At 43.1% G+C, this 26,963-nt stretch overlaps 1 protein-coding gene across 1 annotated transcript in view; it reads right to left on the reverse strand.

The window, feature by feature from the left end:
* The window catches only part of CNGB1 (cyclic nucleotide gated channel subunit beta 1), a 1,925,718-nt gene that overhangs the window by 937,777 nt on the left and 960,978 nt on the right, over positions 1-26,963 (reverse strand). The window contains exon 21 of the mRNA XM_069217388.1: positions 18,135-18,179. Within this exon, the coding sequence (XP_069073489.1) occupies positions 18,135-18,179 (45 nt within the window). The remainder of the gene's footprint in view (positions 1-18,134; positions 18,180-26,963) is intronic.

The following is a 26,963-nucleotide window of genomic DNA, read 5'->3' on the forward strand; positions in this document are numbered from 1 at the left end:
TGGCACCCCTCCCACGTTGGGAGGCCATCCCCAGCTGAGCCTCCGCCGTCTTCCTGCTCCAGCGACGGATGTCCTCCCATCTCTTCCGGCAGTGGGTGCCCCGTCTCTGGTGGACCCCCAGGGCCCGGACGTCCTTGGCGATGGCACGCCAAATGTCTATCTTCTGGTGGGCGCTGACCTATGTGAAATGTACAGGGGGAGAAAAAGAGTCATCACCTTCTGCACCCTCAATGTGAGTGGCCCCCCATCCCTACCCTTGCCATGTGGCACATCCTGTCATCCGTCGTATGATGCATGCCTCATTCGCTCCCCTCCCCACCATCTTTCATCCACCCGACTCAACACAGGCATTGGCCACAAAGCATGGTCCCAGTGTACTTACCTGTTGGTCTGGAGGACCGTTGAGTAGCGCATACTGGGGGAGGACCCCATCCACGAGTTTCTCCAATTCCTGAGCAGTGAAGGCAGGGGCCCTTTCCCCAGTCGCATGAGCCATTGTCTCTTCCAGACCGAGGTCACAGCAGCACTTGCAGTGTAGGTCCTCTCCTGTCGAAGATCAGGTATTGAGTGATTAAGCAGATAGAAAATGGCGGTCACGCCCGCGGCGGTGCATACCGCGGCGGTGCGTACCGCGACCGCCGGCGCACATCGTCATTGGCTCCTGAGACCCATAGGGTTCAATGTTAACCAATGCTGCTTTTGCGCCGCGGTCTTCGATCGCCTACCGCCACGGTGTGCCACGCCAGCGCATTGACCTCACATCCCATTGTCACACTTCACAGGTCAGGCAGCCGCCATTTCAAGGGCCCACATGGCTTACTTTTAACTGCGTCACACATACCTAGGCCTTGCATCAACACTCCTACAAACCATTCAATGCATTGGGAATTGTGTTTTGTGCAAACTGTGGTTACGTACCTGTGGGCTGATTTACTCTGTGCTCGCTGTTGTCCTACATAGGCACCGTCCGCTGGGACATGCGAGGAGATGGAGGAATCTTCCCGTGTACAGACCGCTGGTAGACCTGTCGACAATGGAGGAAAGACATGTCATACTGACATACAGGCTTGACCGAGCCACTATTCAGGAACTGTGTGCCCAGCTGGAGCCAGACCTGATGTCACCCATCCGCCAACCCACAGGGATCCCACCTCTAGTGCAGGTGCTGTCAGTACTCCATTTCTTTGCAAGTGGGTCATTTCAAACAACAGTGGCCATATCATCAGGGATGTCCCAGCCTATGTTTTCCAAGGTGTTGTCCAGAGTGTTGTCTGCCCTTCTGAAATACATGCAGAGCTACATTGTTTTCCCTGAGGTGGGGGATTTGGCTACAGTGAAGGGTGATCTCTATGCCCTTGGACATATCCCCAACATCATAGGTGCCATTGATGGGACCCATGTGGCTTTGGTTCCCCCCCACAGGAGTGAACAAGTGTACAGAAACAGGAAGAGTTATCATTCGATGAATGTACAGATGGTGTGTTTGGCAGACCAGTACATCTCCCATGTTAATGCCAAGTTCCCTGGCTCTGTGCATGACGCCTACATCATGCGGAATAGCAGCATCCCTTACGTGATGGGTCAACTCCAGAGGCACCGTGTGTGGCTAATTGGTGACTCTGGTTACCCCAACCTGTCGTGGCTACTGACCCCAGTGAGGAATCCCCGGACAAGGGCAGAGGAACGGTACAATGAGGCCCATGGGAGAACTAGGAGGGTGATCGAGCGGACCTTCGGCCTTCTGAAGGCCAGTTCCGCTGCCTCCGTATGACAGGTGGATCCCTATTGTACTCACCAAAGAAGGTGTGCCAGATCATCGTGGCCTGCTGTATGCTTCACAACCTGGCTTTACGACGCCAGGTGCCTTTTCTGCAGGAGGATGGTCCAGATGGTGGTGTTGTAGCAGCTGTGGAGCCTGTGGAGAGTGAAGAAGAGGAAGCCGAAGAGGACGACATAGACAACAGGAACACAGTAATACAGCAGTATTTTCAATGACACACAGGTAAGAGTCCAACCCGTCATATTATATATACTTAACCCCTACTACCTCTCTACTGTCTGACCTTTTCCACCTGTGTATGGTAACTGAGTTGTGACTTTCCCTTCCAATTTCAGAGATGTGGGCCATACTGTGTGACATCTGCTTTATTTCCCCATGGACTACAGCTGTGTGACAGTGGTATGTTGGCATCACAATGTAAATATGCATTTTGGGACGGTAATGTCTAATACATTAGTACAAAATCACAGCCAGACTCCTGATTGTTTTGTCGAATAACTGTTTATTTCAGTGTCCTATATTGGTGGGTGGTTGCTAGTCGGTGAGGGGTGATGGTGGAGGATTGTCCATGGCAGAGTCCAGACTATTAGTCTCACAGGTGCAATGTCCAAATGCCTGTGGAAAGTGGAGCATGGGCAGTATAAGAATGGACAGGGTGTCAATGTGGGACAGTGGGATGACAATCAGGGAGGTATCCTTTCCTGGGGGTGGTCTTGGCATCTTACTCTGTCTTCTTCCTGGATCTCAGGGACTGCTTGCGGGTGGTTCTCCTTCTGCAGGGGGTGGGGTGCTGGTGGCCTGTTGGTCCTGTGGCGGGGCCTCCTGTCCACTAGCGCCGGCGGAGGTGGTAGGCAGTTCTTGGTCCATGCTAGTGTCAGGGGCCCTTTGTCCTGCCACAGTGTCCCGCAATGTGGTGACTACCTGATTCAGAGCCCCTACAATGGTGCCCATGGCGGAAGTGATGTTTCGTAGTTCCTCCCTGAACCCCAAATACTGTTCCTCCTGCAGAAGCTGGATCTCCTGAAACCTGGCCAGGACCGTCGCCATCGTCTCCTGGGAGTGGTGGTAGGCTCCCATGATGGAGGAGAGGGCCTCGTGGAGAGTGGGTTCCCTGGGCCTGTCCCCCCCCTGTCGCACAGCAGCCCTCCCAGTTCCCCTGTTTCCCTGTGCCTCTGTCCCCTGGACCGTGTGCCCACTACCACTGCCCCCAGGTCCCTGTTGTTGTTGGGGTGGGGGGTTAACCTGGGTGCCCTGTAGTGGTGGACACACCGCTGATTGACGTGTCCTGGGGACTGAGGGATGGGCCCGCTGGGTTGGTGCTGTGCTGGTGTTGCCAGAGGGGGGAAGGTCTGCTATGGGCTGTGGCTGTCTGAGGGGAACCGACTGTCCCGAGGTCCCCGATGGGCCGGGCTGGTCATCTAGATCCAGGTCGACAGAGGTGCTGTCCTCACTGTGGGCCTCTTCTGGGGGTGGAGTGGACATTTGTGGACCCTCCTGCGCGGTGACGTGGCGTTCGGGTCCTGCAGGGGTATAAAAGTATAGTTATTGCATTTGTGTGTGCCATAGCGTGTAATGGGTGTGTGCCCTTGTACGCCAGAGCTGGCATTCCGTGTGGGGGCTTTTGTGACGGTGATTTGGTGGGGGATGGGTATGTGCAGTGGGCATGCTTTGGTGATGGGTGTCCATGCTTTGTGGTCGCATGCAGGGCTTGGTGTTGGGATGGGTGGGCTGTGATGTGGAGACATTTGCAAGGAGCAGGATGTGATGGGGGTGATGGTGGGGGTATGAGTTGGCATGCAGGTGGGGTGGGGGGGATGAAGTAGTGAAGATGAGACTTACCAGAGTCCATTCCTCCGCCTACTCCTGCGAGGCCCTCAAGATGCAGGATCGCCAAGACTTGCTCCTCCCATGTTGTAAATTCTGGGGGAGGAGGTGGTGGTCCGCCGCCAGTCCGCTGCACCGCGATGTTGTGCCTGGATACCATTGAACGCACCTTCCCCCGTAGGTCGTTCCACCGCTTCCTGATGCCGTCCCTATTTCTTGGGTGCTGTCCCACAGCGTTGACCCTATCGACTATTCTGCTCCATAGCTCCATCTTCCTGGCAATGGTGGTGTGCTGCACCTGTGTCCCGAAGAGCTGTGGCTCTACCCGTACAATTTCCTCCACCATGACCCTGAGTTCATCCTCGGAGAACCTGGGGTGTCTTTGCGGTGCCATGGGGTGGTGTGGATGATGTGTGGGGTGGATTGTTTGGTGATGTGTATTGGTGTGTTGTGTGAAGTGCGTGGAAATATTGCTGGGTGAAAGTAAAATGCGCGTCTGGGTGCTCAGTTCTCTTTTTCTCAGTGCGTGGTCCCGATTCTGTAGAAGTGGGGGTTTGTGGGTGATGTGGGTGTGTGTTTTATATTGTATTGGGTGAGTGGGAGTGGTGTGTGTATGTGTATCAGGTGTGTGTTTTTCGATTTGTCCAATGTGGATGTGTTTTGTAAATGTGTGTGTATTTTGAGCGCGGCGGTGTGTACCGCCAATGGATTACCGCGGTTGAAAGACCGCCGCGTGGATTCGTGGGTCGTGATAGTGTGGGCGTATTTCTGTTGGCGTGACGGTGGAGGTTTGGTCATCGCCAGTTTCTCGCTGGCCTTTGGTGTGGCGGACTTTTGTGGATGTCTGCATTTTGGCGGTTTGCCTGTTGTGGGTCAGAATGACCGTGGCGGTTTACCGCGGCCGCGGCGGTATGTTGGCGGTCTTCTGACAGCGGTAAGCGGCTTTTACCGCCAAGGTTGGAATGACCCCCATAATGTTTCCCCTTGGTTCTTTTCTGAACTTACTGAGTAGAGGGCACAGTGGGGACATTGGAGAAAATGGGGCCAAAATCCAGAGTCTATTATATCTAAACTTCTACTCATTAGCAGATCCTCCAAGAACCACATTAATGAAGTCAAAGCTTTCTGGGTAAACTCAAGCAGAAAGCACTCAAAGCAAAAATGTAATGCAGTTGAACAAGTCACCTAACCACACATACTGTCTCACTTGACAATACTGCTACCAAATTCAAGAAAGTCACAGTATTCTTTGACGGAGAAGTCACGTCCACAGATTTAACCAATTTCCCTATTTGCACTGTCTTTTGGTGTATTCTTTAATACACTGCATTAATGGAGCTGAGTAGTGCATCTTATGATAACTCAGGAGATTCAGATGTGTCAAGCTCCCGTATCTTTTGGCTTTTACTGTAACAAGCAGCATGTGGGAAGAAAAAAAATCTTCCTTTTCTTCTCCATTATGGCATATGATATATGGGCTTCAGCTCAGCTCATCTGGCTGGGCTCTAAGTAGTGTTGCAGGTTAGGGGCACCCATCACCACAACTCCCATAGTTCCAGCCCCACGACTTAGAGGTTTATGAACTAGTAGTGAAATACTCTCGTACAAGGCAAGAACGGGTCCCTGTGATGCTAGAGAGGGGCCTACTCATGAACAGAAACCACTGCAGTCTGGCTCACTACCCGACCAATCTGCATCATCCACAGAGTAATATGCACAGTTCATGGCCCACTTATTCATGGGCATCCTCATGTGGTCTCTCCTCTAAGCCTCCACACATTTCAGCAGTCCTCTGTCACTACACAGACTTATCCACAGATAAGCATGGAGAGATCCAGGCTTACCACTGGTGGCTCAGCCTCACGCTTATTGTATGTGGGCTCAGCCTGAAACACGTGGAACCTAGGGGAGTACTGCCTGCATCTCTCCAGGGGATTGCAATCTCCGTAAAATAAAAAGCCATGCACCATACAACCCAGTTCTTGTGCCACCTCCTTGGAAGGATCCCCATCTACCTGGTTCCAAGAACCAGAATACAGTGACTCAGTCCTTCTCAGGATATGCTCCAAAATGTGTAGTTCACTTCATTGGGAATATCGTCTGACTACCTCGCACAGTGTTTTCGAAAGACACCTAAACAATTTCTGTGTAGTAGTCACTTTTTGCCTTACTTTCTCATGTAATCATAATAAAAAATATAAAAATGTTTACTGACATTACTCTAATTCTTCTTTGTGCAGCTACTTATCTCTATAGTCTGCCACCAGCCATGACCGCACCCTTCTTTGACGCAATTCCATATTGGTCATACTGTGCTGTGAAGTCATACTTGATGCTTATTTTTTATGTAAGTGAGGTCTCTTCTTTATGTGTTTTATTACAAATAATGCATCTGTTTTTACCACGTCTTCCTACGGATTGCTTGCTGTTGCTATTATTCTCCCATATACAGTGCTCTGATTGCTATACAGCAAGTTTGTGCTATATATAAAACCACACATAAATACAGATTCATTATGGTGAAAGTGCACTAAATAAATGCAGACATACACAATCAGCTATCACAGTGTATATGTACCATTCATACACTAAAAACCTTGAAATACTAAAAACCACTTTACTCCCTGTAGGACTAGACAGAAAGGCAAGAGCTAGTCAACCAATACTATTCACATAGGCCTTAATTATGAGTTTGGCGGGCGGAAAAGGCCGCCGGCCAAGCTCCTTCAGTCAGGTTACTGCTTATGCGGCAGCCCTCCTGCATCCCCTATTATGAGTTTCCCGCTGGCCCAGCAGGAAACGCACGACAACATGCAATGCTGTTCGGCATCAGGTGCACTAGCACTAGCACCTGATGCACAAATCACTATCTGCAAAGCTACAGAGATTTGCGCGACAGGGCTGGCCAGAGGGGCCCACACTGCCCATGCCAAGTGAATAGGCAGTGCAAGGCCCCCCCGGGGCTCCCAGCACCCAGTCTCTGCCAGCATTTACATGGCGGTGTAATCACCATGTAAAAGCTGGCAGAGAGAGGGATCGTAATCCCCAGAGTAGCGCTGCCCTGGTGGATTGAGATCACCGGCACCACCAGGCCGTCGGAAATGTGGGCGTGCCGGTGGTCCGACCGTGGCACATTTGCCACAGTTGTAATATTGGGGTCAGACCGCGAGACTGGCGGTCTGAAGACGGCCAGCCTTGTAATGAGGGCCATAGTGTTCCACAGTGGGGCCTATTGAACTATGTTCTTCCCTGGATTCCATGTTGAATCTATAACTTAGGTTGGTTGGCATGCAGGTGGAACCCTTGAAGATGTTTTCGTCCTGTGTAACTGTGTAGGTTTGCAGGACTTAAGGCTTCTGCTGTAACAGATGATGCAGGGGGAAGACTTCACAATAACTGTTATTGGTGTAGAAGCCTGGGCCTCAACCTCAACAGAGATGGAAGCCCGGAGGGTTGAGGGGTCCAATACTAACGTGAATTCCCTACTTTCACAATGCTCCACATGTTGACCTGCATCTTGAACTAATATTGCAGTTCCTGGATATTTACACAGCTCTTATAGTGCACCTCTTTAATGACCTACACTGTGCTCCAATGCCCCACTACTAACATATCCACAGAGTTGCACAGTGAACATTTATCAACTAACCCATGTACTGATAACCCAGTACTGAGACATTTGCAGAGCACTCACAATTAACATATGATTTGCAAACTTTCACAGTTTCCTCACCCCTGAAACATCAAGAGTTCATGTGAAGAACCTCCATTCGGACTATGCAACAATATCACGATAGTGAGAAAGTAAGAAGGCTTGACTTACACCCTGCAATGTTATTTCAGCACTGAGGCATTTGTGAGGCTCTCACAGTGCAGCTCGTTGACCTGCACTATGCTCTGACATCACAGTACTGAAATCATAAGTACACTTTTTATAACTCAGTGAGCTGGAAACATGGTGCAAAGAACTGTGTAATCTGCAAAGTATGTTAAATCACGGAAGGTTAGCTCAAGGGTTTTAGGGTCTGCCACGGACATGTGTTTTTAACCTGCAGAGTCAATTGGCAGCTATAGAAAGTAAATTAACTTGTATGCCAACCCTTCTCAACACAGGGAAATAATAGCTTTCTTGCTGCTTTTACTATTTGATATGAGATTTTTCTGCCTCTTGCCTGATTTCTGTTTTTCCTACATTGATCACCTTCTGGTATAGCCATATTGTGCATCTGTATGGTTTAGTTTGGGTTTGCTGGTGTTCATCTTTGATATGTCTCTATTTCCTTGATTTCCAACATTCGAAAGCTAAAGGGAGAATGGTCTTGTAATGGTGACGATTGTGGAAAGATACAAACCACATGAAGAAAAATGCAAAGTATGTTGAAACAATTTTCCAGGCTTCATGAAGATGTACTAGGATTCTAACAATATCCAATGTTGCTGTGCAACAAAATTGTTGTCAGTCTTTTTGACTTGAGAGTTAAATCCTTTTTGTGACTGTGGGTTATTTTTCCAAGTTTCAAAAACCTACTGAGAAAACACAATAACATGTGTCATGCAACTTGTGAAACTGAAGCTGGGTATTCTTAGCCAATGCGTACCTATATCAATGTTTTCAGACCATCAAAGAGATGTTATAAAGGTTCAAGACACCGGGTGAAGGCACATAGGAGTCTGAATACTGTAGGATTTACCTGAGAATTTTACTCCAACGTCCTGGAGGGCAGGGCTAAGGCTCCCTTCACGACTCCCAACTGGGGATCAATCCTGCAATAACTGGCGGCATGTGCTTGCATATCACACTTTCTGCTCTCTTCCCTGGAAAATACCATAGTGCTATTGATACCACAGTTGCATTTCCAAATTGTTTCTCTCCCCTACTATTATGTCCCACTGGTACTGCTTCCCGATTTTCAGAAATACCAGTTGAAGTTTGTTGGGTGGGAGGTTTTGGTTAGTTTGCTTCTTATTGTACTCTTGCCCCTATTGCACAGGGATATGATATAAGTGACCTTTATAACTTGTCTGTTGATATAATATTTATCACAGTTTGTCATCATTTACTGCTGGACATAAATAATGGCTGAGTCTGATTCTGTTGTAAAATAATAAAATAAAATAAAGTTTGTGTTAAAAAAATCAATGTTGTCAGACTATCTACCATGTACATTTGAGACAGGTTTTCTTTTGTAAACTGTTGGGGATTACACTGATCAGTTTTAATCCTGGATCTCCAGAATTTACTATTGACGCCTAGAAGATGATTCAGATGATGAAAAAGATTATTCGAAAAGTCACTTAACAAAGTTATTGATCCTGATTCAGCACACTTGTCTTTAAGTAATACACCTATCGTAGTATGGAATACTCATCTTCATAATTGTTGGAGAGAGTAATGGCAAGCATGTTACAAATACCTGCCTACAAATACCGTAGGAAATTTATCAGTACCTTAAACTACTGCTAGAAAGGGAAAGAAAATATTACAGGAAAGGTGATAGGGGCTCCTTACTTATCTCAGCTGTTATATTTAAACATAACAAGCTTAATCTTACTTTAAACAGATTTAAACTTAATTTAAGCTTCCCTGAAATGCACTTTAATCATAGCTTTGATACCTCATGTTTTGCATATACTCAGTGCTACATTCATCCCTCATTGAACTATCTCAGGACGAAGGGTCAAGGACTTGGTGACATGGCCACTTTAGACAGTGCTTAATTTCTAACAGAATGAGGGCCAGTGCTAAGAGCTCTACTCAGAAGCTCACAGGCTGGTGCTTTTAAACATTGGCATGCGGAATACCAAGACTGCATAGTCTTGAAATGACCTCATGGCTCTTCCATCCACTATGAGACATACCCTGCTCGTTTTTATCACTTTAGCTCACTCAGGCAGGTTACTGCTTGCCCCCTTTTTTTCTCTTATTCTTTCCCCTTTTTGTGTCTTCGTTTTCTTGCTTACAGTCAATGTCTGATGAAGAAGAATAAGTGCCAGTGCCCAAAAATGACTGCTTTTGGGTCCCACCAGCTCAAATTAAGCACAGACTTCAAGAAAAAGACCATGAAAATATAAACTCAACACTAATGATTTTAAGGTGTTTTGCAACTGTGCAGAATCCTAATTTCCACGTCTCACTAGGAACAGCCACTGAAATGAAAGAAACACACTTTGAATGTACATTATAGACAAAGCAATCTTAGATAATATTTTTGCACTCGCTCTAGGAGAGTTGTCAGCATGACTGTGAAATTCAGTTTGCTCTTCGCAGCTAGTGACTTGGAAGGACAGCACAGTTTATACTTGCAAGGGGAAGAAAAATCAGAACATCTTCCTCCCTTTCATAAATTTCACCATTCGACATAAGCAGACAAGTAAGGACGTAAGTTGCAGGATGCTTGTAAATGTGTTAATGATTTCTTTCTCCTTGGTAATCTTTTCTATTCCATCTCTTCTGATGTATGGAAAAATCATGTCCAGTAAAGTTGGACTCTAGATTTTTGGCAGCTTCATAAAATATACAGCTTTGTCATGAAGGATATTTTCCATTGCTGAGGAATAGTCTGATTCTATTTCTATTGAGAGCATGTCTGGCGATACAATCATGTAACACCTTTATCATTGTAGTAGCATTCCCTGTAGCCTTAAAGGAGCTCTTCTTAATGGTCATGATACAGTCGCTATGGAAGATGGATGGCCTAAAGAATTCTTACCCTTCACGGGTGTGGAATGCAAACTGAACATGTTGCACCAGTCCTCAAATCGTAGACGTAGTTCAATCTGTTCATGTTACTCAAATTTAATTAGCTTTAACAAGCAAGTACTTCTTGAGCCAGTGCTTGCCAGTCTTCTCTTGCATATTTCATGCTTCTTGTCATTCTTGAGTATTCCTTCATTTGAGGGTGCTTAAAAGGCGCTTATAAACTTCATTTGAGGGTGCTCAAAAGATGCATATGAGCTGTTGAGTAAAATACCAAACAAAGCATAGGAGAAGTCCCACTGAACTGTTGCCTGGCCCCCCACAGGTCTCCATTTTAGAATCACATTTTAGCTTGACAGCTTTTCTAAATGGTACCCAATTACATATTTTTCCACTAACACAAGAATGTGCGCATATGCATTTATTCCTGAAGGGATGGTCGTCCTCTAGTCTGCACATTTGGGCCAGGGACATACAATCAGAACACAATGCATTATTTTCTTTTCTGTGCTCGTTAAGAGACAACCTGTTTGTGCTAGATGAGACACCATAGCAGTTCTGCACCTCTGTCATAGTACGATAAGGAGAGTGTTTTACTATATAAATAGCGCCTGTGCTATACTCTTTGAGAGGAGCACTTCACGCCAGAGGATAATGGAACCACTGTGATCTGTAGCTAAGATGCAGCCCTGCAAACTCCGACCTCTATCCTGCTAAGGAAGATAACCTATACACTGAGACTGGCTTCCTCACATCTAAGACTACACTAACGAACCAGTATGCTTCCTCTTCCTTCTGTCAACATTATACAGCAGATGGTTTTGACAAATGGATCTCCAAGTCTTTAGATACTATTCTATCTGCTAAAACTATCATCAAGACCACTCGTCAAAAAAAATCATGTTGGTTTACCCCTCATTTGCTGCGTCTAAAAAAAGAATGTAAGTGGATGGAGAGGAAGTGGAGGAAATCATATGACCTCGGCCTCAAAAGAGACCATAGGAATATGATTCGATCCTTTCACCTGGAAATCAAGGTCGTGCAGGCTTCCTACTGTACTTCCAGGATTGAACAATTCTTCCAATCTCCTAGAGAGATGTTCTCTATTTTTGAGGGAATGACTAAGCTTCCTTTTGTTAACAACATAGTTGAGGGTTCTCAGGCACATAGTAATGAACTAGCCTGTTTTTTCCAAAAGAAAATTGCTGATATTCAGGTAACTCTTCCCAGTAATTCCTCTAATGAGGATGCGTCCATCTTCTATCCTGACGTTCAGGCTCCTCGAGTCTCACTTTCAGTTTTCCAGCCTCTGAGTAAAGAACTAGTAGACAATCATCTTGGCTCTATTAAATCTGGATCTCTCTTGGACCCGTCCCCTCTGTTTATTCTAGCTCTAGGATCAGAAGTTATATTGCCTGTGTTAACTGATATTCTTAACGACTCTTTGTCACATGGGTACATTCTGAAAAATTGGAAACATGCTGTTGTTAAGCCTTTACTAAACCAAAAACTAATCTTGATACAACATTACTCTCCAACTATGGACCAATTGCTCTTCTTCCCATTGCATCAAAAATAATTGAGAAACATATTAACTTTCAGGTGTCAGGTTTTCTTGAGGAACATAATCTTCTTCATAATACTCAAATGGGATTTAGACTGCTTCACAGCACTGAAACAGCCTTGTTGGCTGTCACTGAAGACACTAGACGACATGTGGATGCTGGTGAATACGCAGCAATCATTCTACTTGATCTGAGTGCCGCCTTTGACACAGTGGATCATAAGGTTCTTCTTCGTAGAGCCTCTCAACTAGGAATCGAGGGCACCTGCCTTAATTGGCTTTCTTTATATCTGAGTCAAAGAACTTTCTAAGTCCTTGATCAAACATATTACTCTGACATTTTTCCACTGACCTGCGGGGTCCCACAAGGTTCGTCCTTAAGCCATATGCTTTTTAATATCTATATGGCCCCCTGGCAAAGATCGTGGAACCCCATGGGTTGTCCCTTGTGTTCTATGCCGATGACACCCAATTGTTTTTTTTCTTTCTCTACTGGTACCAGCGTAGAATATGCCACTCTTTCTTCATGTCTGTCCAATGTTGCCAGATGGATGGCGAACAGCAAACTCAAGTTAAATGATGAGAAAACAGAGGTTAAGTTGGTAGGGAACTCTTCTCGTCTTAAGTCCCCTGCCTCAGTCTCAGCTGGGCTAAATGATCTTCCCTCACCTAAAGATAACATAAAAAGTTTAGGTTTTTGGCTGGATTCCCATCTCACAATGGAATGCCACTCAAAGAAATTGGCTGCTACCTGTTTTCATTTATTGAGGACCTGTAGGAATTTTTTTACATTTCTTCCCTTTTTAGCTCTTACATCCCCCAGAGATCACTTAGATCCTCATCCGCTTCCTTGATTAATATATAGCGGGCCAATAAAGTAAGATGGGGAGGCAGGTTTTTTGTCTTCAAAGCAGGTCACCTGTGGAATTCTCTACCACTGGAGCTTCGACTAGAGAACTCGGAACTTCAGTTTCGTAAAAAGCTTAAGACTTCTCTCTTCGCCTTATAGTTTGCCACTTTTGTCTGTTTAATGGTCTTGCATCAGCGCTGGGGGGCCTTTGGGTAGCCATGCGCTCTATAAATCTCTAATTCAAATTCTTCAAAGACCAAGGTACAAGGTTTGGAGGTTAGACTATCCAAACTGATCTGGCAGAAGGGTACTTCCGCTATGCTCTCTTTAGTATAGTATAATATACAGATAGGAGTTAGGTAACATTAGTAACAATTGCCCTGGTTGCATTGTTTATATTGTTTACCATTCTAATAATGCTGATTACAGTAATATGTTTCATCTTTGCAATAATAACAGCTTATGTTTTTTATGAAAGAATACGATCATTACAATAAATGTTTTGAAAATGCATTTTCATCTCGTTCTTGTGTTACCTTGGGAACGCAAGAGTCACCAAATGAAAGTATAGATCTATTTCCATGAATTCCTTTGGACTCTGAGTGTCATGTTTGAGATTACATATAACATCTATATACCCTGGTCATTTTAGGGGTTTGGATGGGGCACTGTGAGCTAGCTGAAACAAACCAACAATTACTGGTTTTGTGGGATCACAGAAACTAAGGGCCGGATTTCAAGTTTTGTGGACAAGGTACTCCAGAACAAACATGGCAGAGTAATCTGTTGGTCAAACGATTGGTCTGTCCCCTCAATTAACAGTGAGGTGGACTGTCAGATTTACAACAGTAGTGGGCTGCCTGGCTAAGCCATCCGAAACCAACACCAAAGGCCTGATGGAGTAGGAGCTGTTGGTGTACAAACATTAGATTGCCTGCCATTTTTAGAGTGGATGATCTAATATTCTTTTTTCTGTTCAGGATCATCAGAGAAACCCCGGTGGTCATGAACAAAAACAAAAATTACTAATGAGCCCCACAACCTGGTATCATGGTCATTAACTGTTTGTTTTTCAAAAACTAACCCCTGCTTTGAGAGTTCATTTTGAAAAACAAAAAAGTTTGGTGAGCTGTCATCTGAAATATGGTCACCTTCAAAAAACCTTCAAAGGAGCAACCTTGGAGGCACAGCTGGACTGGCTACACTAGGCGTTTCCCCACTGGGCTGGAGGGCTTGGGCGAAGTGCACCTGCTTGGGCCACCCTCATGGAATACGTAGAACGGGCACGGTTAATCCCATTCAGTGCAATGAAAATACAAGCCTCAGCGCAGTCGATCAGATGCCACAGATACACTGCACAAGGCACCTCTTGCAGCCTATTAGCACATTGTCCAGCCAGTGAGAAGCACTGAGGGTGAGGCTTGGTGTCTGCCACTGCAGCCTAGCTTCATTTCAAAGCCAATTCTCACCTGCAGGTGAAGCAAGGCCAGGAGTGACTCATTCTCCAGAACTGTACACAGAGGAAAATCTATCAGTTGTAAAGTGCAGGTAAAGAGACTGCCCTACACGTGTTTTCATTTTAACAAAATACCAGTTGAAAATGTGAAGCCTTGCATTGACTACATTGTGCAGGAGAACTCTGCTCTCTAAATAAGCAAAGTATGCATCTAAGAACACTCGGTACCTGTGTTAGTTAGCCCCTAACTTCCTGTACATTGACATACATTGCAAAAGAAAGCACGCTGTTTACCTGCCATTCCTCTCACATACGCAATCATCCCGAGTCACCAGTGAGCTGAGTAAAGGAGGGGAAGAACAAAGGAGAGAATGGAAAAGGGTAGATGCAGACAGGAGGTAGTGTGAGAAAGGAGTACTATGGAGGAGCAGAATGGAGAAAGCAGAGAGAAGGTAACAAGAAAAAGAAAGAGGGAGAAAAAGGAGACAGAGCAAGAATGAAAATAGGAAAGGTGGAGAGAGGATTACTTGGTACAGAAAATAGGGGAAGGCAGTGAGGGTCGCAAGGAAAAATAGAAAGGCAGAGAAAAGGGAGACTGATGCAACAATAAGAGAAATAGAATAAGAAAGAAAGAAAGAAGGAAAAAGAAAGAGGAAGAAAGAGGAAGAAAGAAAGATAGAAAGAAAGAAAGAAAGAAAGAAAGAAAGAAAGAAAGAAAGAAAGAAAGAAAGAAAGAAAGAAAAGAGAGAAAGAAAAAAAGAAAGAGGGGGCCAGAGGGTAATAATGGAGACATTATAGTCGGAGAATAGAAGGTGGTAGATTGAGAGAAAGAATGAGCGGGCAGAAGAAGGAAGTAGAGAAGGGGAAAATAAGATGTGAAAATGGTATTGTATGAGGAATAACGTGTTGCCAAATGCTCCATTTTCTCCAATTTTTCAAAAAACTTGAGTGTCTAGCCCCTCAAGAAAAGAAAGAAAGAAAGAAAGAAAGAAAGAAAGAAAGAAAGAAAGAAAGAAAGAAAGAAAGAGGGGGCCAGAGGGTAATACTGGAGACATTATAGTCAGAGAATAGAAGGTGGGAGATTGAGAGAAAATGAGCGGGCAGAAGAAGGAAGTAGAGAAGGGGAAAATAAGATGTGAAAATGGTATTATATGAGGAATAACGTGTTGCCAAATGCTCCATTTTCTCAAATTTTTCAAAAAACTTGAGTGTCTAGCCCCTCAAACCTGCCATGTTGTGGTATGGCTCTCTCGCTTCACTCTGTCTCTATGCAATGTGGGGCTGGTACTATCCATTGTGAGGTGGGAATCCAGCCAAAAACCTAAACTTTTTATGTTATCTTTAGGTGAGGGAAGATCATTTAGCCCAGCTGAGACTGAGGCAGGGGACTTAAGACGAGAAGAGTTCCCTACCCACTTAACCTCTGTTTTCTCATCATTTAACTTGAGTTTGCTGTTTGCCATCCATCTGGCAACATTGGACAGACATGAAGAAAGAGTGGCATATTCTAAGCTGGTACCAGTAATGAAAGAAAAAAACAATTGGGTGTCATAGGCATAGGACACAAAGGACAACCTTCTGATTCTCAGTCCAGCCCTGAATGGAGGTGACTCCTGAGAACTCTCAGTTGTCACTGCTAGACAAAGCAGTGATCTCTGGATATGGCTATTCAGGGTGGTAGACATAATGTCCTCTGCCACCCTGATGGACTGGGGGCTGCCTTTCAATCTTTAGACCTGGCCCATAAGGACTGATACTTTTAGTAATGCTTTATCTTCATCCATTTAGAGGCTTCTCATGCCTTGGGCCAATCTGCTACCTCATGCTTTTAAGCAAAGCTTGTAATGTAAAATTGGAAGATGCCCAATTTACAATGCATTAGGCCAATTATGTAGTCATTCCTACGAGACATAATAACCCTTGTATCTATTTTGGAAGCTTCATAATGTTCACTGCACATCTTTCCTCGGTGAATGAGCTATTTTTTGAAGTTATGACATGACCCATGTTATCCCTCGATTAAAGAGATAGTGGATATTTCCTTTGTTAAATTTGCCACTGACCCACAATTTTCTTTTTTTAATACCTCTGTGATCATACATGGACAGATCACAAGTCAAACGGAGTGGTATTAACACAGAAGATACCAATCTGACCGCTTCAGAGTCCCTTGGTTCACTGAACTCAAAAATGCTAGGTGCAGTGAAACTGAGACCAAGTTTGAGTTATCAAAAAAGGTGCAACTTATTGCTGGAAAATGGCCTGATAATACACAAAAACATGCACAAGGTGATGTAAGTCTGCGTCTGAGTTCTATTCCCCAGTACCAGGCTGTTATCTTCTACCACACCGTATTGGTAACTGTCAGTGCTAAGTTATCCTCCAGTATTACCATGCTATTATGAAAAGCTGCATACTTGGCTATGTCCAGAACATCTCCAATGATGTCAAAGGCCTTAGCATTATTTTGCTGACATGCTTCAAAAAATTACTTTATAATTAATTATAGTCTCCATAAAACACTGAATTATAGTCTCCATACATTTAACTTGTCCCTACTGGGTATTGAAGATGCACAGAAACAGAACTCAACATCTAACCCCACTTGCAATAATACATGTTGTACATCTAAAATCAAAAAGCAATTTTTTTGTCACATGGTGCTTTACTTTTTCTATACTTGGAATGGAGAAAGTGTGCCTACTCACCACTTTTTTGAGGAGCCTCTGATCCAACCAGCCTCTAAGAGTGTATTTGTGTGTGTTCCTTGTCACCAAACTGTTCACACAGGCTGAGGGCACATGTGCCATTTAACGGTACCAGACTCTTGCTTTTTGTTGATACCTTTTTTCAATTGCCTAATCAGAATCTTTCTGAACCAATGTATGACTTGTGTGATTATTGTGTCTCCATAAATTATATGAGCTCCTGGAAATGACTAATACTATCAAAGACGATAAAATGTTGAGCAGTCATGTTTTCTTTTGTTGCTCTTTTTGTCTTGTTCACAGAGGTTGCTCTGCGTATCAAATTTTGTTCCATACACACGGCTTCCTTTATTCCATTCCATTTGCCTTTTTATTCCTAGTTACAAGTATCACAGCCTGAGGAACAATCCTTAATCCCTCAGATGATGCTAATCTAGTATGTTTGTTAGCTTGATCTTCACAGGAATGTGGCAATTTCTCTACTGCTTTCATTTTAATTATGTTTGATTTCGTCTCAGTGTTCAGATTCACCTTCTCATTCACTTTCATCATTGTATTATTTACATAACAGTCTACATCCAATTGTCTCTGCTGGAACCTCTGTGCTTGTAAATTGAGCAAATAAGTGGGTCTATTCATAAAGGTAAACTTACATATAAGCAAATCTACACATGTATAGTTACTCTTACACTTCGTGGTAAATGTACTAGTTTTGGCTATTCATCATTTCAAATGTAAATTGACTGCAAAATGTAGGCTTAAGTGTCTCTCCCCCATGAAACCAGGGGGTGAAGCCCAATTTACGTATGTAAAGTTACTGCTTTTAATATTTCCCATGTACGCTGAGACCTTCACCACTGGAGAAGAGATCTTCCCATGGTAAAGTATAGGGAAAAGTCTAAAAGTTTAGTAAAGTTAAAAAATAAAAGGCAGAAAAGTTTTTAATATAAATGTTAAAGTAAGTTAATTTAATATATTTAAAGGTAGACACTTAATTTTGAATTAAAAATGTTAAATTATTCTTTTAAGATTTATTAACAAAAGAACTAAAATATCTGTTTATGCCTGGTAATTACGGTTTACACCTGAATCAGGATTACCACACTCCACACAATAAGGGCCTGAATCACACTGCTGTATGAGAGTTACAGTAATCAAAGATACACACATGTGGCTGGTTAGACAACTATATGTATTTTTATGCATGTTGTCATCTCATATTCTCCTCAGTAATCCTAATGCCCATGACACTTACTCGGACTCTTCTTCCTCTTCCTCCTCCATGATCCATGCAAGCCTCCTGAAAGACATTAAAAAGAAGCCAAGGTGACTTACCGCCCTGCAGATATTAATGAAAGTCAACACAGTGCCAAGAAGTCAACATTTAAAACTATATTTTGTGCCTTATATATTGGGTTCCTCCTGGGACTTTCTTCTAGAAAGGGATAGAGGTAGTGGACAGGGGGCATAGTAGTCATGTAAGAAAACCTCAGGTTATGTAGCAGGGCTAAAGGAATTTATCCAGAATGGCATTACCTCTGATAAGCCAGCAGTACTCTGTCTGACTCGATCAAATTGTATTGTATTGTAATCATATTTATATAGCGCTTACTACCCCTGACGAGGCGTCGAAGCCCTTTTCGGTGAGTAGCACACTACTCTGGAACCCAACAAGAATTACTGATGGATTAGTATCGGGAAATAATGAGTACAGTTTTAGTATTATTATGAGTTAATTTGAGCCGCGGATATGAGAGTTTGTTAGTTAGATTGACTGGAGTAATGGAGGGGTGGAGGAGGAAAGAAATCCAGAAGTGTTAATTGGGAGTATATCCTTAATTTACTCAACCCAAAGGCTTGGGATGAGTAAAGGGGGATGAAGGATGGAAGAGTATGTGGAAGGGTTAGGAAGAGCATAGTAGCAGGGTGAGATAAATGTGGGAGAATTTAGTAGTAGTGGGAGGTCACAGTAGTAGAGTTAGGTTTGGTGAGTTAGATGTGGAAGCGGAGGGGAGAGCTTAGGCAGAGTTATTTAGGAGATGAAAGTAGCAGAAAGGATTTGGGATGAGTCAGAGTGAGAAAGGAGGATAGTTTGATAGAGACATGACATATGATGATGGGTAGATAAGTGTGATAAGATGAGAGCAGGAAATCATAGATATCTAGTACAACAACCCACCCAGGAGCCATGCAATGACCTACAAACATGCCAAGCACAGAAACAACATATACACATACATACAAACATATATATATATACATACACACAAACACACGTGAATACACACACATATGCACATACAATACATAATTAGAACCATGGGTAAAATATACTTAGTCAAACAGGTTTAAAGAGTGTGTGTGTATTTTATTGTTATGACATAGTAGCGATACCTATTTTCTAAAGAACTATACATAACTAGAAATATACACATAATCTGAAAAAAATATTTATCAACATAGGCATATTCAGTCCATAGTTGTTTGAAATATGGTGGTTATGAAGGAAAGAGCCAACTCTTGAGTAGTTGTCTGAAGAAAAGAAAGTTATCTGTGGCTCTTATAGTTGGGGGTAATGAATTCCATAGTTTGGCTGCTTGAACGGAGAAGGATGTACCACCTATCGTCTTTTTCTTGTATGGTGGTGTTCTAAGGCGGGGTGCCAATCTTGAGCGGAGGTTTCTTTGTTGGATGTATTTGGTTATTTTGTTTCTGATAAAAAACGGTCCTGTACCATGTATAGCTTTGTGGGTGATACAAAGCAGCTTGAAAGTGCATCTTCTGGCAACGGGTAACCAGTGAAGTGCTCTCAAGGCAGGAGAGATGTGGGCTTGGGGCTTTACATGTAATAGCAGCCTGGCTGCGGAATTCTGTATACGTTGTAGTTTTTTCATAATAGATAGAGATGATCCATGGTAGATGGTAGATGAGCCATTGGCATAATCCAGTTTGGATAGTACAAGCGAGATAGTGGCTTGCACCTTGTGTGGAAATCCGAGGTGGGGGAAGATGCGTCGTAAAGTTTTCAAGGTGATGAAGCTTGTTCGTGCTAATTTGTCCACTTGGGCATTCATAGTTAACTTGGAATCCATGGTGATTCCTAGGTTTTTAACTTCCTTGGATAATTGAGGAGGTGGTCCGAGATCATCATGCCAGACGCACAGAGGGTCATAATTTTTCCAGTCACCACATATGAGTATTTCTGTTTTGGAGGTATTTAATTTGAGATGGCTCCAGGTCATCCACTGATCAACGGCTCTGAGGCAACTGAAGATTTGTGAGTTTTCAATGTTTTTGGGCATTCTAATTTAAGTAGTATTTGTGTGTCATCTGCATAGTTGTATGTAAGGTGTTGCTTGACAAGCAACTGACTCTGTCCATCACTACCAGACTTTCAGATGCTCTGGTTCCTGGACCACTTTCCTGATTTTGCCAGTAGACCAGGATGTCTTTTTATGTCTGGTTAAAAGGAACATTAACTTTTTCAAACATTCCAATGGTAAGGTGTAAAGAAGGGAAAGTATTTTACCTGTAATCCTGGTTCCCTTTCATATACATACAGAAAAAGGTAGGCTTAGCAAACAATGGCCACATTTCATATGTGTTTTATTTTAAAAAATATTTCACAATTGTGGAAATACAGATATGATAAAGTAACTAGAAATATCTCTCTAAAACCTCAATTTTTAAAATGGTAATGCAAGCCCTTAGACTATGCAGCTAAAGCATTAAACTGACAATATACCTTTCAGGGTTCACCCTTGCTCCCGTGTCCCATCATGCACCAAGGGTGACAGTTAAGTCAGTTATTTTTTATGGAGCAAACGGATTAAGCGCAAAATAGAAATCTATGTATTTAATCATTGGCCCAAGGAGGTGAGAGGTCTGGTTAGGACTTTGATTTGGGTTCCCCTGTAAGAGATGCAGGATTACAGGTAAGAAACTTTGCCACCTCTCCTAGGAGACCCTCATCAATAGTCATAGGGACTAAACAGATTAGCATGCTTATTCCACCAGCCAAAGCTTTGGGGACCAAAAGATAAAATACCTGAAATTTCCATTTATTACACAAACAGATTTCCTGAAGAGGTTTGGCCTACTTATGCTTCAGCCCTTGAATCTGAATCCAGACAATAATACCTTGCAAAAGTATGTATTTATCTCCATGTAGCAGCTTTACAGATTTCTGAAAAAGGTATATTTCTCAAAATAGCCATAATCAGTACTTTTCCTCTAGTCAAATGAGCTTTAGATCTACTAGCCACACATTTATTAATCGATTGGTAGCAAAGAATTATGCAAGAAACTATCCATCTAGAAATGGGTTGTTTAAAAGGAGAAAAAACAGTTCCAAGAGGATCATAGTTCTTAAAAATGTGATCACATTGTCTGACTTCTTTTGTTTTAGCCAAACAGAATTTTAATACCATTTTCATATCCAATGAATGAAGGGTTCCTTAGGAATTAGAGGGGGTTGGGAAGAATTCTGGTAAGGAAACTGTCTAATTGACACAGAAATCTGATACTAATTCTAGACGAAAAGAGAGGTGAGTTCTCATTACAACCTCATTTTTGTGAAACACACTGTAAGACTATGTTGTGCATAAAGCTTGAATTTTGCTGACTTTGCGAACAAAGGTAATAGCTTAGAAAAGCTGTTTTCCATGATAGATTGTGTAAATTTGCCTTGTGAATGGGTTAAAGTGGAGGACCCATTCATTTTGAAATGACTATATTTAGCTCCCTAAGAGAGGAAGAAGAGCTAATCGGAGGAATACATTTTTAAATCCCTAGTAAGAAATATTTTATTATTAGTATTTTGAAGAAAGAGGCTTGTGAGGGATATTTCCTATATGTAGTCACCGCTCCAAGAGGAACTTTTATGGAAGAAAAATAAAGCCCAGACTTTTCCAAGTGAAGAAGGTATGGGATAACTGCCTCCTCTTGACATGAAATAGAGTTATGGTTATTCTGAATGCACCATATGTAAAATCTCTTCCACTTGAGAGAATATGATATTCTAGTGGATGGTCTTTTTGCCTTCTGTAAAATGTTCATACAACCTTGTGGATGACTGAAATGCACATATTGTAAGAACTCAGGAACCAAGCCACTAAGTTCAACGATTGTAGGTTGGGGTGTAGGATCTGCCCCCCGAATTTGTAAAGACGATCTGGTCTACACTGCAATTTCCTGTGTGGTCTCTTACATAGGTGAAGAAGATCTGTGAACTGCTATTGCTGAGGCCATTCCAGAGCTATTAGGATCATTCTTGTCTTGGAATGTTGTAGTTTGATCAACACTGCTGGAATAAGTGGGATGGGAGGAAAAACACACCAGTTGATCAAAATGGCATTCCCCATGGATCCTGGCTGGTAATATCTTGAAGAGAAGTTTGGGCATTTTTTGTTGTGTGTGCAGGCAAAAAGGCCTAGTTTTAGGAAAGCCCCATTTGTTGAACACCTCTTGCAGAGTTTCATTTGTTAGGATCCAATTGTAATTTTCTTATTTTATACAACTTAGTGCATCTGTCTGCTCGGTGTGCACTCCTGGTAGATGTATTGCCATCATTGATAGATTCTTTGCTAGAAGCCATTTCCAAACAGCTTGAGCTTCCAGCATCAACTGTCTCGAATGTTTTCCCACTTGTCTTTTGTTATGTTGTGCTACTCTTGGATATTGCTTGAAATGCTTCCCCACACCGTAGTGAGTAACGGACAAGAGGAAAGAAATGCCAAATTGTTTTTGCTGAGGCTTTCCTGTAGTGGCCGATGTTTGATTGCCTCCTGTGCCTCTATAAAACCGCCTTTGATGATAAGGCTGCCTTCGCTGTTGATGTTGCTGCTGTTGTTGATGGGGCTGCCACTGAGGGGTTTGAACCCTCTGCGGGAAGTGTCGCCTTCCATAAGATTTGTAGCACCTTTTATACCCTTTCTTCTCCAAACCTACAGTCTTCAGAGTCTCCAATTCTGATTTAATTTGGGCCATTTCATCATCAGCATGTATACCGAAGGTTTTAATCAGGCTAATCTCAACTAGACACTATGCCTGAGACATATTCCATGACAGCAGGCATGTCCTGATAGCTCCAAAGCACCAGCTGCTGCGCATATCACCTGATTTGACACCATCATGCTCTCTTGTAAGAGTTCTTGAAAATGTTGCTTGTTCTCTTTTGGCAGCTTGTAGCAAATCTCTGGAGTGAGCCCCAAAATGGTCTGTTGTAATGATCCAGCAAAGTAGTTGCATTCACTATTTTCATAAGTGGCAACTGTACCACATAACTTGTTACCTGCTGAGTTCATGTGTTTGCTCTCCTTTTCCAGAGGCACAGTAGAAGGAGTCAATGTATGTGACCTTTGTGCAGCCAAAATAATTACGAAATCTGGAAGAGGATCTGATCCTAAGAGGAAAAACTCTGGATCCTGGGCCTTATATTTCTTTAGCACTCTTGGAGGTGCCAACTTTGCCGTAGCTGGAGTTAAGAATAATTGCATGGCTGGATCTACAATACCTGGGACCAATGGCAGTAAAGGCCTTGAAGAAGCTCTATGATGTATGGTTTCAAAAATCACAGAAGTAGAAGTGGGTGTGTATATAGGTATTTTCCATTTTGAAGCATCTATGACTAAAATTGAAAGGTAAAAGTATTGTATTGTAAAGTACTGATATCATCTATTGGTGACACTCTGGCAGGAAGGGAGTCTGATAGCATGGGAGAATAATCTCTAATCAAAGAGCATGTAGAGTTTGTGGATTGTGATTAGTATCTTTGCCTGTATGCTCTGTGCAAAGACAGTCTTCTATTATGATGTCTGTGACACCTTGAACGAGGTCTGGGTCTTCTCGGGGAAATAGAACGTCTAGGTCAGTGGCTCCCAACCTGTGGTCCAGGGACCCCTGGGGGTCAACAAAGCCTCCTCAGGGGGTCCACGACTGCTTATAAACAAATTAAATACTATTAACAGATTAGCTCCCCAGCTTCCAGTAATGACTCAGTGGATGGGTCCCCAGATTCCAATAATGATTCAGTGGGGGTCGCCGGGTTCCAATAATGATAAAGTGGGGGTCCACAGAAGTCAAAAGGTTGGGAACCACTGGTCTAGGTGTTCTAGATCTTCTTGGAAACCTAGATTTACTATGTCCCCTTGACAACATAATGTCTTTGCATACAGGTATATGCTGGACTTGAGGAGCTGCTAGCCTAGGTGTGGTTTGCGAAAACCTAAAAGATTCATGTCCCCTTGGGGAAGGAGTAACAGACAGACTTACTAACGGTATAACCTCCCTTGTTGGTAAATATGTTCTAGGATACTCAGAATCTCAGGAATGCGGTACTTTTTTTCTTTTTAGGCAGTGAAGCCAATCTACCATGCATCTGCGTGATTGCGGAGCAGAGGACAGAGGCTATGATGCTGAATGAGGCCGTTCTTTATGTGTCGACATTGATGGCGGTGGTTTTGTTGTCGATAGTGGCTGTCTCAACGTCGATGAAGGTCTAGCTGTTGATGGGGGTCCTTGCCTCGACGTTGACTCTGGTCTTGATGTCAATTTACGGTTATATTTCAACGTCAGTGGGCGAAGAACTTTTCTTGATGCCAAGCAAGCTGCCACATTACCTGTCCTTGACATCATTGCTTCAGACGTCAACCGGGAAACAAGTTTTTCACATGACTTGTTGCGATCTTTAGCTCTACCTCTTGGGTAGTCTGTAGTGTGGGAAGAGTGTGCAGAGGTAAGTGGTAAAAGACCTCCTCGCCCCTCCTGATGTCCTGAGGCTGAGTCTAGACAGCTCTCCTGAAGTCTGGTCTTCAGTCTGTCTTTCAGGGTTCGCCATGACATCTTCCTACAGTGTTCGCAATCTTTTTCCGGATGGCATATTATGGAAAGGTTCTGAAGGCCTGGATGGGCTTTTTTTCTTGCCAAAGTTAGAGCACTTCACCGAGCGTGAAGTTATTTTTCACAGGTAAAAAAAAAAGAAGTTTTCTGTCAAAAGAACCTGGAAGATTTCTCTAGTCATAAAGCACCTCGAGCAATGTCTAAGAAAGCTTTCAAAAGGGATTTTTAAACATAAAGCCAAAAAAAGGCCAAGCTAAGTTTTTTAGGATCCTGCTGACAGAAGCTGGAAAAATAAACTGCCTAAAATGTCACCCCGGGTTCATGATGGGATGCCGGAGCAAGAGTGAATCATTAAATGTACAGTGTCAGATTAATGGTCTAGCAGCATGGGCTATGTTTTACAATGTGCCTGCATTTCCTTTGATTTGTCCATTTCGATAAAGAGGTTTAGGATAGATACTTCTAATCACTTTATCATATCTGCTAAAGCTCTTTTTTGCATATATATATATATATATATATATATATATATATATATATATATATATATGTGTATATATATATATATATATATATATATATATATATATATATATATATATATATATAACTTACATATACCTTTTTATTTTGCAAAGTGCTCTGGGAGCCCGCACGTGGGTTTTAATGCTTATGAAATTTTATGAGGATCCCCTGGAAGTGAACACTATTTCCAGGAAGGGTGCTATGTCCCATAAAAATCTGTCATTAATAGACATTTAGAGGAAATCCAAATTTGGCCAGAAACAGGAGCTATGGGGATTATGAGGTTATAGTCATAACCAGACTTCATAGACATAACAGGTAAAGCAGGTGGAATCTGTCCAGGGAAAAAGCAGAGGAACAAGGGACAAAACATGTGATAATCTGTGCTCAAACACCAATTGCTTTGGTAATTCATATTTCCAGGTGAAAATCTTGTAATAATGCAGTAATCTTGCATCCCACAATTACTGTACTCTAAGGTACTGGAAATTCCAGGTGTGGTATTACCAATGCAATTTACCCGCATACTAATTAATGGGACATCTGTTGATCAGCCCGGGGGGATGGGAGGGAATTACTACTTTGAACAGCAACACCAAGCAGCAAGGAGACGTCCACTGTCATTTCCACGCCCAGAGGTGCTTCATAGAGATTGCTGCACTCCTGCTGCTTGGGACATCTATTGATCAGCCCCAGGGGGGGTTGAGGGGGACTGCACTACTTTGACTACAACACAACGAGCAGCAAGGGGAGACACCCACTGCCATTTCTGTGCCCAGAGGCACCTGATAAAGAACACTGCACTCCCGCTGCACATGACGCGCCCGGGCACATGCCCCGGCCAAGACCGGGACTATCTCTGCCTGTCAGCGGCCGTATAAGGCTGGGCTGGGCCCACTCTCTTAGTTCCTTGGCTCGAGGACCTGCATATTTTGGCTTGTTTGGGTGGCTGACTTTGAACTCCCAGGAGGGAGCCTGAATTCATCTACCTATCTTAGAAATCAGAGTTCTCTGGCTGTGAGGTAGTTCTAAGGTCTGAAGGCTATATAACAAGTGAGCAACCAGTGTAAGAGCTGAGCTGTAGGAGCTTGGGGCAGTAAATATGGGAAAGCGCAAGGCAGGGGATGTAGAGCCATCAGCAAATAGTGCCAAAGAATCAAAGTAGTTAACACGACTTAAAACCCGGGGTCCTTTCTTGAGAGCTAATGTAGGTACTCTTTTAGACATAGTCAACCTTATTGAGGTGGTTGAGTCACTGCTAAATGGTAAATCGACCAAAGGGATAAGGAGTGGAGCTCAAAGCAAGGTCCCTGATATGTTCATTAAACCAAGGAACACTGCCTGTTCTTCGGTGTGTTGTTTATTAGATGGAATGTCCTTATAGGATGAACATATTAAGATGTTTTTTTAGACGCAGATGTATATGAATATATATTTATATGAATACATTGTTTTTCTATTTTCACCTATGTTGTTCTTTGATGTATAAATAATTGTTTTGGTTTTCCCCTTTTAGGGCATTGTTGTAAATTAAAAGAGGGCCCTTATGAGAACACTGAGCCCCTGATTAACAAAGTCACATTTCGGCTTAGGAGCCAAGTAGTTGCTTGTATGTAATAAGGTCTGACATCATATATGCGAAGAGATCTTCACCAAAACAGACAACTAATGATTACATCACAGTGCAGTTGAGATCTAGTGTCCTGGTTAACAATCTCAG

Source organism: Pleurodeles waltl, chromosome 12 (assembly GCF_031143425.1).
Source record: "Pleurodeles waltl isolate 20211129_DDA chromosome 12, aPleWal1.hap1.20221129, whole genome shotgun sequence".
Classification (NCBI taxonomy): domain Eukaryota; kingdom Metazoa; phylum Chordata; class Amphibia; order Caudata; family Salamandridae; genus Pleurodeles; species Pleurodeles waltl.